The sequence below is a fragment of the Gallinula chloropus genome (assembly GCF_964237585.1).
Source record: "Gallinula chloropus genome assembly, chromosome: 1".
NCBI lineage: Eukaryota > Metazoa > Chordata > Aves > Gruiformes > Rallidae > Gallinula > Gallinula chloropus.
Window position 1 is genome coordinate 65,864,945 of NC_140085.1, and position 15,908 is coordinate 65,880,852.

The following is a 15,908-nucleotide window of genomic DNA, read 5'->3' on the forward strand; positions in this document are numbered from 1 at the left end:
GCTCCCTGGCAGTAGAGCAAAACAAGTCCTGTGCTGCCCTTTCAGTTTAGAAGAGGGAAAGTGGCTTTTTGTTGTCCTTTACCACACCTCTGCAGGCTATAGTAGACTGGCATGGCCTGCATGCAAAGAACTTCTCCATTCCTTTTCAAATGAAAAGAGTGGTGGTACACTCATCCCCTGCTTTAAAACCTAGAAGCATTTACAGAGAAATAAGCTGAGCTGTTACATAGCAGGCATGCAAATAAGGCTCAGCTCATCCAGTATGGGCCTGGAAAAGGACTCAGGTCTGCAGTTCTTGGAGATTTCTGAGCTGCTCTTCTCCTTGTTCACCAACAGATGTCAACACTCCTAACTAGAGCCATAGGACTTGCATTTAGGCGAGTTCCTGGTTTTTAAGAATTATTTTCAGTAAGGTTATGCTTACTTCTCCTGTGCTTCTGCATGTTATAATATTTGGATATTTCATTTTATGTGTGCTGGTTTATATATGCATATATTTACACTCATCAGCACTTTGTTAAACCTATCTCTTCTGATTCAGTGTATCCCTGTACTGATCATAGCCCATCAGCCTGCTTTCAGTTCATAGGAAATTAGTAAAATTCATTTTAATAAATTTTCATTACTTTTAATTAGCTTTCTAAATGAAAAAAAAAACAAATTTTAAAATACCCATACTATCAGGTGCTTTCATTCTGTTCTCTCCATGCCTTACCTCTCAAAGCAAGTAAAATTGCTGGACAGATGTATGTTTAGACATTCAGCTTTTCTATTGGAGAGTGTCCAGAGGAGGGCAATGAGGATGGTGAAGGGGTAAATACAGTAAATTCCTTTGGTAATCGCTTTCTTGAGCTGAGATGGCTTTAATAATCTGATTCTGGCTACCTGTATGGATTACATTTTTACCCATTTGACTTTTATCAGCAGTTACCTTTGGAAGGCATGCACCATAGGAGCTTTTTGTGATGTTGCTCTTGGTGGATCTAGATTTTGGTGTAATTTTAGAGTTGTCATTACTTTTACAACCTAATGTTCTCTAGATCTATTTCAATGTGCTGTATTTAGCTTTGTTTCTTTGACTTGTTATATAACATCAGAAAAGGTTTTTTTTTTTTTAATGTCTTATTTTCCAACTTTGCATGTCTCATTCAAGCTTTGTTGCTTCCCTGCCTCCCACTTGTCCATTCCACTTCTGCAGCTGCATCACAGGAAGTTTGGATTGGACATGAGGAAGAAGTTCTACACTGAGAGAGTTGGTCACTGGAAGAGGGACCCCAAGGAAGTGTTCATGGCACCAAAGCTGTTGGAGTTCAAGGAGTATGGGTGATGCTGGGTGATGCTCCTAGTCATATGGTTTAGTTTTAGGTAGCCCTGCGAGGTGGAGGGAGTTGGACTCAGTGGTCATTATGGTCCCTTCCAACTTGAGATGCTCTGTGACTATGTGCTCTGCACTAGGTGCCTTGTTCTGCCACAGTTTTGAGCAGCTCTTTAAGAAAGGTCATTGTCCAAGTTTTCAGTATTGTATTCCTTTTTGAGTGCAATCCATTGGACTTGAATTTATTCCTGCATCTAACCACGCTTCTTGCATGTTACTTGATCTTCAGATTTCACAGGTTCTGCTTTAGCCTACCCCACTGGTGGCCTCCTTGTGCTTATCCTGTCACAGGTGTTGAAAAGGGTGGAGAAGCATGCAGAACATACCTGAGGTGTTCGGTCCTGAAAGTCATTGTCTCCATCTTCAGGTTAATATAAATTTGAGCCCATTCTCAAATAGTCCATCCTCACATTTACCCTGGATGTTATTCACACCTGAGCATGAGCTGGATGAGCCTGAGTTCCTGATCCTTTGGCAGGGCAGAGCCTGAGCACATTACTGCCCTAACACCAGCTGTCACTTGTATGCATGCTTAATCCAGCTCTAGAGCCCACTTCACAGAATGTTAGGGGTTGGAAGAGACCTCAAAAGATCATCTAGTCCAAACCCTCTGCCAGAGCAGGATCACCTAGATTAGGTCACACAAGAACATGTCCAGCTGGTTTTCGAATGTCTCCAGAAATGGAGACTCCACAACCTCTCTGGGCAGCCTGTTCCAGTCTTCTGTCACCCTCACAGTGAAAACATTTTCCCTTATGTTCGCATGGAACCTCCTATGCTCCAGCCTGCACCCATATTTACTCTTGTGCTGTCTTTCTTTTTAATAATATGCCATAGAACTTTGAAGCACACTTACATTTTTATGTATGCTACCTTTGGATTTGTGCTACACAGCACTCAAGGCATAGAATCACAGAATGTTTTGGGTTGGAAGGGACCTTCAGTGGTCACCCAGTCCAGCCCTCCTGCCTTCTGTGACATCTTTCACTAAGCCAGCTTACTAAAAGCCCCATTCAACCACTGATGGAGGCACCACAGCTTCTTTTGGTAACCCCTGCCAGTGTGTCACCACCCTCATCATAAAAAACTTCTTCCCTATATCCACTGTAAATCTACTCTCTTTCACTTTAAAATCTTGATGATGATGATGAGCAGACATGATGAATCTAAATACCTTTGTCTCCACAGCAAATGCAGAATGTCAGCATTCCTCATCATGCTCAATTTGTTGATAAACATGTTAAACATGCCCAATGATTCTTTACTGCCGATAGACTTCACAGCATATATGGGGTTTGGTTACTGTGCAGACAACTAGACTGTAAATCTGAAAAAGAAGAAAGGCTGGAAACCCCAAGAGCCAGCCCACCCCCTCATATTTAGGAAGAACAGCCAAATTCCCAGGAACTGTGTCTGTCTCAATTAGGCTGCCTGTGTTTTTAAGAACGGACCCATCCCGGTAGCTGTCCTGTGCCTCCTTGTCCTGTTTCTTTCAGACACTGCACAATCCCATACATTTTACTTCCAGAGATCTCTCAGGCTCTACAGGGACCTTCAAGGACTCACCTCCCAAGTGACTGGGCGCTTGACACACAAAGTCTGTTCCCTTCTTCCCCTCTAGAGTCCCCCAAGTCACCTGTCTCCCAGAGATACTCCTCCTGAGTGGACCAAGGGGTATTCCTTCCTCATACCACATCCCTTTTGCCTGGATGTGATGGCTTTTGTACAGCAGATTATGGCATCCTAAATCTGCCTTGAGTGAAGCCCTGATACCACAGAACCTCACCTGTAGTCATGTTCAAGGAGTACCCTTCCTTCTCTCCACACTGGGATGGTTAATACTGTGCTGTAACGACAAGGGAGAAACTGTGGTTACATGGAACTTGAGAGCTCTGTTATGTGGTGGTGACTGCATTCAGTTGAGAGAGAGTTAAAATCCTTCCCCAGACAGCCACTCCGTGTGCTGTAGATGCGGCAGGGAGTGCCCAGCCTCTTCTGGGACCTGGCCTAGGATGTCAGTTTTCGAATGCTTTAAGAAGAAGGGTGGTCACTAGGAAGTAAGGGTTTTTACTGAATTTACTTCAAACCTAGTCCTGTAGGGCAGTCCTTGGGGAGCCTGCAAGTTGCCAAAACTCCACCTGATTTTCCTCTCCCCTGCACCACGGTGTAACAGTATAGGTGCATTAACATCAGATCCACAGAAGCCACCAGGAATTTTCTCCATTTTCCTGTGTTTCTGTGCCAAGGATTTGCTTTCAGGATAGCCAAAGATGAAATGCATGTGAAGACCAGAGAATGCTGCTCCTAGTGTTGGCATGGGATGCTTTCAAGGAAAGGGCCAGGCCTGCCCTGGGGCAGTGCTTCCCCTGTCAGTACATATTTCATTCTAAGTGTGAGTCCTGAATGACAGGAACTGGGTGGGACTGGGTCATACTCTCTACTTTACAACCTTCCTCTTTCCACAGTCACAGCAGCCTCAGCTCAGCAGAAGAGCCAAACCTTCCACTTGCAGGAGCCTGAATAGACCACGTAGCACCTGTAGACTTCGGAGGGGTTGGCAATTGAGGTAAGTACTGTTCCCTTTACTTCACAGGTGGGAAAACAGGAGAAACAATGCTACAGGAAAGGGAAATAAATTCCTTGAAATAATGTGCCCAGACCTGCTCTCCTAGGTACTGCATGGCTTAAACTGACAGTTATTCCAGGAGAGCTGGTTGTCTTCATCATTTCTGCTGACTCTCCTCCTCCTCAAAGTACCTTCTACTATTAAGCAGGGGCTTATAGTGCTTAAACAGAGATAGAAAGGTGCAACTTTGGACTATTACCTTGCAGAAACTTGGTGTAATTCTGTATGTATCTGTGTAGGAAGGAAAAAGTGAAGTACATGTTTGAATTATGCTTTGTGTTGTGTTCATTTTCTGGCTATTTCCATGTGAACCACCTCTACCAGTCAAGTTCCTAGTAGATTCCACAGAACCTCCGGTACTCTCTCCAAACAAACTGTTAATGGGAAAGGGAATGCCTTTGTTTACCTCTATGATGCAGAAACAGTTGTTTTCTTTTCCTCCATCATCTTGATACATTTGTCACCAAAGTTGAAATAGCTGTTTGATAGTGTGTTTAATAGTCTTTTCCAACCTTGTGATTCTGTGGTAACAAAGCCAAGCAAACAAACAAACAAACAAAAAAACCTAAGCCCCAAATCAGTGACCACAAAGCTGCTTCCAGTAAATGTTTCCCATGTGTTTGGAGTTCCTAATAGATGGCCCAGAAATGACCCCTCCGAGTTGTTACAGCTTTCTTGCTGATCCATGCTGTAATGAATGTTGGTCTTCTCTCCACCAGATGAGTGACCTGAAGATGAAACCATCTGCCACCTATGAGCTGTTAGTGAAAGGTGTTGGGCCATGGGACTTCACTGGTGGTTTTGTTCCTTGTGAGCTGCTACTTGTTGGAGAGGATGCTTTCCCTGTGCTTGTGAGCTCGAAGAAGGAAGTTCTGATTGCCGTTTCACACTATGGGAAAGGTCGGATGGTGGTTGTTTCCCATGAAGGAATCTTGAAGAACTCCAAGTTTTCCCAGTTCCTCAGAAACGCTGTGGAGTGGCTCAAGCCATCCTCTGAGGCCATGGTTGGGGTTCATTCTTCTTTGGATTCCCTGTCCCAGCTGCTACTCGGGGCTGGCACCAAAGTACAGGCTGGGGCAGAGCTTAGCACCTCCCTGGGGGTGTACTGTGTGAATGCCTACGACAGCACGCAAGCCAAAGACCTGGTTGGCTTTGTGAAGGGTGGTGGAGGGCTGCTTATCGGGGGCCAAGCCTGGTACTGGGCTAGTAAACATGGCAAGGAGAAGGTGCTGTTTGGATTCCCTGGGAACCAGGTGACCAGTGTGGCTGGTGTGTACTTCACAGGCAACTCTGTGGAGAAAGGCATCTTCAAAGTTGCCAAGAAGATTCCCAAGATCCCCTTAAATGTCCCGTGAGTATCTGAACTGCTACTTGAACAACTGCTGAGGTTATGCTATGCAGGTGAGGTGTTTACAGAAGGTTCCTGAGGTGAGATGAGAATGATGGCGAACGCTGGTTCTTCAATGGCCAGGATGGGGTGCAACTGTTGTCTTTCAATTTAAGGGGGACCTTCCTGTTTTTTGCAGTTGGAAGGAATGGTGCCTTCGGCTGCTGCCAGGACAGCTGGGCCAGGCCCAGGGAATTCATTGGAGGGGAAGGAAATGAGAGGCGCAGTCTGTCTGACCAAGTGTGCCTGAATGCAGCACACAGCAACACCCGGGCAGGGATGGGAGGAGTAACTCCTCTCCCTGGGTGGGTACACACACATGTTCAGGGCAACTTTCCCACAGTTCAAAGCCAGATTGGAGATGGAACATCAGTCCAGGCCTCTGGGGCAGGGTCTGGCTGGCATCTGCCGAACCTGTTTAGCTGGTTACTTGCAGAAAGTCACCTTCGGCAAGTGAAACCCAGGGGCTGGCACAGAGCTGAGGGGCTGGGCTTGGGCACCACCTCCCTTCTCAGCTTCTGACACAGGCTGTGGGCAGGAAACTTCCGTGCTCTCTGTTCATTTGGGATTACAGCCTTAATCCTTGGATCCTGGAGCAGAAGCAGATTGAAAACTCAGGGCTATTGTAATCACAGCAGGCCAGGCAGCAGAGTCCTGGGTGTTGCTCTGCTGTCTTCCTCCATCTCCCCTTGCCAGCAGTTGTGCCAGGCTGTGCTTCACACCATTTTCTTCTGGGTTAGACAAGGCACAGTGGGTTCTCCGAGGAGCATGAGCGTTCCCTCACTTCCCCTCTGTGGCAGCTTCGTGCCACTGCACTGGAAACTGCAGAGATTACAATGAAAATCCCTGCAGGTCTTTCCTTCCTGGCCTTTTCCATGTGGAAATATAATACCAAATGTCTGTTATTTTCAAACAAATAATTGGCATGATTTACTAGGATGAGGGAGGAAGAAGCAGCAGCAGGATGGACAGGGCTGCCTTTTAGGAAAGGATTCTGGAATGAGGGCTAACTTGGACTCTCTTGGTTTTGCAGGCCCCAGGCCAACCTTGGCCTTAATGCTGAGTTTCTCCTGCGTGATGTGTCAGAGCTGGATTTGACAACCGGGGGTACCCCGTCCTCCTTGCTGGTGCATGGTGTGCTCTCCTTCCCACTCTGCTTGGACAGCTCCCACTGTTGCCTCTTAGCTGCAGCGTGCTATGGCCGAGGCCGTGTTGTGGTGGCAAGCCACGAAAGCCAGTTGTTATCCCCTAAGATGACAGGATTCCTGCTCAATGCTGTCCGCTCGCTGGATGCCGGGAGAAAGGGGATGGTGGGTGTGGATGCCAGAGTGAAGAAACTGTGTGGCCTCCTCTCTCAGGGAGATGTGAAGTCACAAGTTTCACAGCTGACAGATGACATCAGCGTGTACTGCTGCACTTCTTACAGCGACGGAGAGGCGGAGAGGATTCACGCTTTCGTGGCAGAGGGAGGTGGCCTACTGATTGGAGGCCAGGCCTGGTACTGGGCTTCCCAGAACCATGGCAAAGCTGCTGTGGCAAAATACCCTGGCAACAAAATCCTTAACCGCTTCGGGCTGAGCATCCTGGGGCAGAGCGCCCGGGCAGCTAAGTACCCGGCCGTGGGGTCTGGGGAGCACTACCACTTCCGCAAGGCCCTCGCTCTTTTTAACAGGCATGTGGATGAGCGTGAGGAGCTCAAGGCCCCCTTGAAGGGCTGGCTGCAAAGGCTAGCACAGGACTGCGCTGCCTTTCTGCACATCCCAGCCCACGATTGCCCGGCATATGCCTCACTCCACCGCATCCTGATCAAAGTGCTTCAGAGAAATGGGATCCCACAGGTCAGCAGCAAGTGCCCTGTCAAAAGCAACTCCAAAGAGGCGGTCCTTCTCTGCATGGCGACTGAGCTGTCCCTCACCATGACAGACAGCTCGGCCCTAGTGCAGAAATGTGCTGGTGAGGTCTGTACTGTCCCTGTCACTGTGGAAATTGATGGCACAAACCCAGGTGAGGAGCATATCTCCCTTCCTCTTGAGGCATCCAGTTGCTGGCATCAGTGGGACACCCATCCTCAGTGTGGATGTGTCTGTGTATGCCTGAGCATGGGCACAGATGCACAATTGCACTGTGGACTTGTGAGGAGGCTGACCTCTGTGAGGGGCAGATGGGCTCCTTTTGTGGCCAGCCCCGATTTCAATATTCCCATGCAAGTCCTGCTTCCTTACTGTGCACAGGCACTTGTGGAAGAAGAACCTCCTAATAGAGGCACCTTGGGATACTTGCTTTGGCAAGAAAGCCTCCTGGAGAAACTCGGGGCTCTGTACTACATATTGTCACCACTATATTTGTGCTGATACAGCTGGTCTGTGGGGCCATCCTACAAAGAGGTGGGAGTTAGGAACAAAAGGCTTATTTTTTATCTAGATAACTTCAGCCTGAGTTATAGCACCGTTTCACAACTTGTCAGCATAATTGATGGTGTGAAGGTCTGGTTTTGGGGGTAAAAGAAAGAGGCTGAAAGCATAGTGGGAACTTCTTGGGCTGACATCATCACTGGAGCCAAGGTATTTGGGAATTATACCCTGAATGATTTGTCTAAGCTTAGGCCTTGTATCTATCAATGAGATTCCTGCCACACAGGCCATCACTGCAGTATGGACGCCTTACAAGGGCTTTAGGGTAAGAAGATCACAGTGGAGGAGGTACTGGGTTTTGGTTTCTACTCCTCCTCCTATTATTATTATTGTTATTGTTATTTTACTGTTGTTATTATTTTCTAGTAAGCATATTTCAGCCTGGCATTTGGAAAAGTTTAAATTTGTCTTGCTTACTAACAGTGTGATTTTCTTGGTCACGCTGCTACCTTATTGCATTAAAGCTGTATTTATGACAGGTTGGGTAGAACATGAGACAGTTCTGTGACTGTAGAAGAAACAAAAAAAGAGAGAGAAAAGGAAAGAATACTCTTCTTTTGCAGTTTGAAATCTCCAAAATCTGTAATCCCAGGCTGAAAAAGTCCTTGACTGTTTAGGACTCTGTTCTCTTATTTTTCAGGTAAGACGGCCTGGAGGAGTACAGGACTCTACCTCCCTGAAGGGCACACAGCAGTTATAACATTCCCTTGCCTAGTGATGGGTGCTGGTCTGAAGGTAAGCGCTGCCGTTTAACACCAACGTCTTTTGGTCAGGTGAGGCCTCAGCTTGCAGGCGGCTGGTTTTGCTGCCTTTTCAGTCCTTTCCTATTGCTGCCACCCTGTGGCACTTTCCATGTATTGGCATGATTTTTAACCTTGTTTCCCGCTCTCTTCCGTTGCATTCCTCTTACTTCTGTGTGATGGTGGGATACCAGGCTATGGCTGCTGCCTGCAGGCAGCAGTGTTTGTTTTGTTGTCATGCAGAGAGAGCTGATCCCGGCGGTTTCAGGCCCAAGAGAAGTATTTCAGCTCTTCTGTGCACCAAAGTTAGTTCTGTCTCTGCGGATCTCTCATACGGTACCGTCACAGCGCTGTCACTGTTGCTCAGGTAGATGTGTCCAGATCAGATAGAAGCTGGTTACTTGGGATCCTGTTCTCTGCAGAGTACAAAGCAGATAGATGCTTACCTGCTTGGATATTTTTTGCAGCAAGCTCCCTGTAGCTGAAAAGCAAAGACAACTCAGGTGTTCCTGTCTGATCCTGCAGCCACATGCTGATTCAGGAAGAAACACAAGAAAAGCCAGCAGTGATCACATCTCTCCAACTCATGTCACAGGATGTGACTTCGATGCTGGTGAAGGAATGGTCAATGCAAGTCCAAGAAGTCACCACAGTACTGCTGGTGAAGGATGTGGCTGACCCAATAATAATGGGAGTGCAGCTGCACGACTGCCTGAGACAGGGATTCTACTGAACTTCAGCTTCTTTTCACTGTGTTTGGTGCTTCTGGTGGGCACAGGCCGGACTGTCCACAGCTTGGACTAGACTGGAGTCAGCAGGTTGTCTCTGAAAGCGTGCCCTCAAAGGACAGCTGCTGCTGCAGACGACACAGTGTTGTGGTGACTCTGCCAGGTGACACTTGGAGCCCTCTGACCAGCTGTTCCCCTACCCTTCTGTTTGCCAGGTGCAGATTGGGTGCCACGCAGATGACCTCTCCAACGCTTCAGAGCTGAAACGAGCCCCAGTGGTAATCCGCACCTGTGATATTGCCTGCCAGAAGCAGTCCATTTCCTGCCTCTGGGGTGGCCTCATTTACATCCTGGTACCAGCAAAGAGTGTCCTGGGTAAAGTGCCCATCACGGTAGAAGGGGCAGTCAGAGCTCCTTTCTTCAAGCTGGGTAGGTTTGTTTGCCTTGGTGCCGTTCTTCTCAGTGCTCCTCACAGATGCTGCTGTCTCTGAGGCTGAAAGGAAGGTTGATTCCATGTTTAGGAATGTCTTAAATATGCCTGGGTTTAGGAATACCTAGATTTACTTTCCTTGCTTTGTGGTCCTCTGGGATTCTGGTAAGTCCGAAGTTAGTCACTCTGTGCCTACTACATGGAAGGAGGTAGTTGAGGGAGCTGTCACAGGATGGGCAGGATTTGTCCAAACTGACATGTCTTGGAGGTTGGAGTTGTCATTACTGATGGAAACCCTTGTGTTGGAGGCAGACCGGCTGACCTCTGCCACAACAAAGCCAGCCTTGTGCTCTGCCTGCTTTACTGTGCCCCATATGGCCACCTCCAGTCCCTACAGTAAACCTCCCAGCTGAATTTCCCAGGTTTTCCATCAGTGTTTCTTTTCCTGTATGTGATTTCTTCTTGCTCTTCTGTCAAACTAAACAAAACCAGGATTGTTAAATGAAATAGCAAATCTGCTGGAGAAGTGAGATCACCAAGGGACACTGGTGCTTTTTCTCAGGTGGAAAACAGGGATCCATTCTTGGTATGATACTACTCTGGGATGTGCCAGTCCTGCCCAGTCTGTCTCCTAGCCATAAAAGAGCCTAAAGGAGATTACCCAAGCAGCACAGGATGAGGATTAACTAACAGCCACCACCCTCAGCCTCACAACCACCGCATTCCGTTTTCCAAGATCATTTCCTGACCTTGGTCTCTTTCTTCAGCTTGATCTCTAGGAGCAGGCTCAAAAGGCAGAGCCGTGCTTAATGGTTTTTTTTTGGTGGTGTTGATGTAGGGGAGACCTGTGAGAAGCAGTGGGAGGCCTGTATCCGGCGCTACCCTGCTCCCTGGGCAGAACTCGCTGTTGAGAATCTCATCCTGACGGTGCCATCTGACAGCATCCGCGACATGGAGAATCCGCGGCCACTGCTGACCCTCTGGAACGAGATCATGGTGGCAATAAGCAAATTGGCAGCCGTACCAACAAAATTCCCAAGGCCAGAGAGGATTGTAACAGATGTCCAGATCTCCTGTGGTAGGTACATTGACCTTCTCAAGGGGCTGAGAGACACGTGGCCTCCAGCAGAAATGTCTGTGCCTGTTGTTTTGCTGAAACCAGGCTGGGAAGATACGTAAGGTGTCAAATGAGTGTGACCCTTCTGTAACTGTGAGCTGCTCCATCAGGATGGAAACAGTGTAAGGCAGTGCTTAGGAAAGGTACTGGCCCTTTCAGGTGCTTCCCTGCTCTCCAGCCTAGTGTTGTCTCATGCAGCTCTTCTGCCGCCTGGGCATGTCAAGAGGCAGAGCTGCTGCTGGCAGTGGCTTTGGCTCCCATGTAGTTACTCATTCTCCCTCCTGAAAGCACTGCAGATTCAGCACAGCTGGGAGGTGGCATTCTGATCCCTGATTTTCCCTGCCTCAGCCACAGGACTGAGGTTCTTACGGATTCAGGGATGGTTGTTGAACCCATGCGTGCCTACCTGCTGGTGGGGGGCTGCACGGAGGTAATCGTGGGGAAAGCTTAGCCCGAAAAGACATCTGCTTGAGATGATGGCAGTGGGGAAGAACTGGTATCACTGTCAAAACCCATGAGGTTGTAGTTTTGCAGGTCATGCTCTCCCAGCCCAGCTTTTCAAATTGTGAACTGAGTGCATTTGATCTAGAGTAAAATCAGATAGTGAATGTGGAACTTTGCAGTATGAGTTTTGTTCAGTTGTTTTTCAAAGTAGCATGGTTAAATTCATCATCCCACAGTGAAAAAAGTGTTTGGCCTGAACTCTGATGTCCTAACCCTTTGCTAAGACACAGGGAAAGAATTTGTCCCACTACTTGAGGTTGTGAAGTTCCACTGTCCTGAGGAAATGCCAGTTAAAACACATCAGTATGCAGACAGAAAATTCCCTTCTGCTTCGGGGAGGACTTAAATGGTTTCATTCACACAACTGGACCTGAACTTTTTGTGTGTCAGTCATTTATGTCTAAGAGGCACTGGGGTGGGCACTTACCACATGTGTTGGTTCCTGTGTTTCCTGCAGGCTGGATGCATGCTGGCTACCCCATCATGGGACACCTGGGATCTGTGAAGGAGATGACAGATGTGAAGCACATGCAAACCACTGGTCTTTGGGGTCCTATCCATGAGCTGGGACACAATCAACAGCAGCAGGCATGGGAGTTTCCCCCTCATACCACAGAGGCCACCTGCAACCTCTGGTCTGTCTTTGTTCATGAGAATGTACTGGGGATTCCCAGGCACAAGGCCCATCAGGCACTTAAACCCAAGTGTCGGGAGGAAAGGATAAGGGAGTACCTGAAGAAAGGTGCTCAACTAAAGCACTGGGAGGTGTGGACTGCGCTGGAGACATACCTGCAGGTAACCAGGAAAAGCGTGTGTGCTAGTGCAGTCAGTGAAGCTTGTGTCAGAGGATGTCTGCAGCCTGGTGACTGGAGCTGAGCCTCCTCCAGTATAAATTGGCTTACAGCTTCTGACTGGCACAAGACCGGACCCGTTCCAGTCAGCCTCCTCATGGCTCTCCAACCTTCCCACAAAACAGTACTGCCCAGTCCATAGCTGGTCTCAGCTCCGGGAGTTTCATTATCCATAGGGGGTTATCAGAGGCAGATAGCTGCCTGCTTGTTCTGCCTAATGTAGAACTGCTGCCTCCTGCTTATCTGTTCCAGCAGGATGGAGGATTTGGGGAATGCAACTGTCAGTCTATTTAGTATCAGTGAGATGCAGGTCATGGCTTTGTAAGGAACTGTGGACACTGAGTGGACACTGTGCATCCGTTACACTGTTCCATGTCAGCTGTTCAGATTAACCTCATCTTGAGCACCAGTGTAGGTTTCCCCTGGCTCTTTATTTTAAACTCTTCGTGCATGCAACAGCAATTCTCCTATCTGGATTATCTGGATCCCTTATTCCTAGTCAAAGATGCCTGGCTCACAGTCTCTCCTTCCTGTGTTCTGATTACTCCTTGATTTCCTATGCTCCATCTGTCCAGGGTCTGTCAGTGTCCTCTTTGATGCCTTTTCACTGCTCAAGAAGCTTTCTTCTGCCCAAATCAGCAGCTTGTAGAGTTGGTTGCTGCCATTTCCAGCTTCTCCCAATGCGCCTTTCATCTCCTGGTGTAATGGGAAGGTGTATTTTTCTGTACTCCAGTGCAGTGAGTTGTGGTGTGAAGCCTGGAAGTTGGATGCCTTTATCTAACTTCACATGTATTCTAAGAGGGACTGCAGAAGCCCACATCTTCTATCTCACACCAGTCAGATGAGAACTTCACTGTTTTTACACTGTGTTTTTCTCCATCAGTTGCAGGAAGGGTTTGGTTGGGACCCCTTCATCCAGCTCTTCGCTGACTACCAGAAAATGTCAAACATCCCAAAAGATAAAAGTTCAAAGATGAACCTGTGGGCAAAGAAGTTTTCTCAGCAGGTGAATAAGAACCTGGCTCCTTTTTTTACTACCTGGGGTTGGCCTATCAAGAAAGAACTGGCAGTGGAACTGTCCTCTTTACCCAGCTGGGAACAGGACCCAATGAGATCCTACAGACCATGAAGAAAATATGGCTAAACCTTGATTTTTAGACTACCTATGGCCTATCTTTTTCTTCTTGTGTGCTGACTGATAGCTAACTGGGCGCTTAGCTTTACACTAAATCCTTTAGTTTTGTGCTATCAGTGGAGGTTGGAACTCAGTGATTCTTATAGGTCCCTTCCAATTCAGTACATTCCATGATTCTGTGAGGTCGTCACCAAGAGGAACTCGGCAGAAACTTCTGTGTAGCTCAGCAACCACCTAAGCCACCTTCTGAAAATAATGAATGACCTTTCATCACCACAGGAGGAATGTCATTCTGAGCATATCTAGTTCCTGCAGAACCTCTCTCTGAGGAAATGGAAAGTTTCATGGTGGAGCAGTCCTTGAGTGGTCTCAAGGAAAACGCCAATAGAAGAAGGGTCAGTAAAGCAAATAGTGACCTCCACAATGTCTTAGTCTTCAGTTATATAGTCTCAGTAATACAAAGTTTTCACTATGATTGTGATTAGCTTAAAATCCTTAATCTTTAATAGCTCTAAGAACGCAGATCTGCCACGCCTACTGTGATGAAAATGACCTTATAAAGCTTATATACTGCTTACATCATACCTAGCTGATACTGAGATGCTGTAGGTTTCTTCCTGCCTTGTATGACTCTGTGATCCAACAATCAGATTTTTGAGTATAAGTTGTAGCCGTGGCTCTTAACCATAGCTGGAGAGTGGAAACCAAGAAGAGGTGACCTGATTGTGGTCAGTAAGGGTTTAACTTGGGGATTGATCAAAGATTTAAAAAATAGGCACTGACATGACAGCGTGAGGGAGCAGAGAGAAGGACAACAGCAGTTCATCAAGACAGAGGACCAGACTTTTCCAAGGAGCAAAGGAAGTATGAGTTGTTTTTCCAATAAAAGAAATGCAGAGTTGAATCACAGCTTAGTGTTTCAATAGTCATTTGGTCCTGGTTTGAAGAGTCAGAAGAAAATTTACATGGCATAAAGATTTACACCTGACCCTACTACAGAAGCAGATTTCACCCCTAATGAGTTTATGAATAAAAGTTAAGTTTGTGTACATTACAAAATATATTCAAACTATTATCAGCTCTTTTACCTAAGTGTGGCAGGATTTATTGCTTTTTCATGACCAACATAACAAATTGGATCTTTTAATATTTAAGAGAAAAAAAGAACAAAAGAAAAAGGTGACTGTCCTGGCTCTGGCCAGGCCAGAGTTGTCCTCCCCAAGCAGCCAGCCCAGGGGAGCTGAGTCAGTCCAGGCTGTTTCCACACCACCTGACATCACTCCCCCATAAAAGGGGCTGGTTGGGGAGGGGTGCTCCTGGGTGCCTCCAGAGCAGTCCAGATGCAGCTGGGGCATGGGGTCAGTCCTTGAATTGTGCAGCACTCTAATCACTGGGTCGGTAAGGTACTCTGTGCTATCCCTGGGTGTGAGTGTAACTGGCTGTTACTGTTCCCCTTTCATGGTGATTTTGTCAGTGAACTGTCCTTATCCCAGCCCAGGGAGGCTCTGTCTGTTTCTTCTCAGGAAGTGAGCAAGCAGCATGTGGTGCTCAGCCCCTGCTTGAGGCTGACCCACCACAGTGATGAATTGGATTCTGAGCCAGTATGGATTAGTTCAACCATAGGGATAGGAGTTTAGGTGGAGAAGATACAATTTATTTACACCAGCTCTAAATGCAGCCTGAAATATGCAGGCATGTGTAGGAAATAAATTCAGAATTGGGACTAACTCAGATTAATGTCACCCTCAGAATGATGTCTGTTGTTCTCCATAAAGTAAATTTAAAAACCCAAATAAATTTCCATTTATTATCAGGCTAATGGTGATTTCACCAGTAGGTGAAGTGTCAGATGTATCAAAACGTCACAAAAGATTTTGGAGAAACTCATTCTGGGGGTTATCTCAAAACATGTGGAAGAAAAGGTTATCAGAAGTAGTCAGCATGGATTCACTACGGGAAAGTCATTCCTAACTAACCTGGTAGCCTTCTATAAGGGCATGACTGGGTGTGTAGATGAAGGGAAACCATTGGACATTGTCTACCTTGACTTCAGCAAGGCTTTTGACACCGTCTCGCACTGCATCCTCCTAGGCAAGCTAAGGAAATGTTGGTTAGATGAATGTACAGTGGGGAGGATTGAAAATTGGCTGAAAGAGAGAACAGAGGGTGGGATCAGGGGCACAGAGTCTAGCTGGAGGCCTGGAGCTAGCAGTGTACCCCAGGGGTCAGTACTGGTTCTGGTCTTGTTCAACCTACTCATCAGTGACGTGCGTGAGAGGACAGAGTGCACCCTCAGCATGTAAACATGTACTTTATTAGTAGGAAAGAGCAATTGAAGTATAAACTACAATCTTAAACTACAATATTAAGATATTGCTGGCTTCTTTCCATAAAGTATATCATGACTTAATTTAAGATATGTGGATGCCTTCAGATCAAGTGTATTTGGCATATAACACCCTGTAGGGAAATGTATAGATCTGGTTTATTTTCATGAATTATTCCTTGTTCTTCACCCAAGATAATCCAGATTCAACCGTGCAGATGTAGGACCTTCAAAGTCCTACATCAAAGAGCTTTATGAGGTCTGTGATTTCAGAAAAA

The 15,908-nt window shown here is 46.9% G+C and overlaps 1 protein-coding gene across 1 annotated transcript; it reads left to right on the forward strand.

Moving 5' to 3' along the window:
• The first annotated feature begins 4,729 nt into the window (after window positions 1-4,729).
• On the forward strand, window positions 4,730-14,312 carry TCAF2 (TRPM8 channel associated factor 2). Its single transcript, XM_084263359.1, has 7 exons — window positions 4,730-5,352; window positions 6,422-7,392; window positions 8,440-8,534; window positions 9,483-9,696; window positions 10,536-10,775; window positions 11,776-12,113; window positions 13,053-14,312. Exons 1-7 carry the CDS (start codon window positions 4,736-4,738, stop codon window positions 13,296-13,298), a joined length of 2,721 nt encoding a protein of 906 aa, XP_084119485.1. The 5' UTR covers window positions 4,730-4,735; the 3' UTR covers window positions 13,299-14,312.
• The last annotated feature ends 1,596 nt before the right edge of the window (window positions 14,313-15,908 follow it).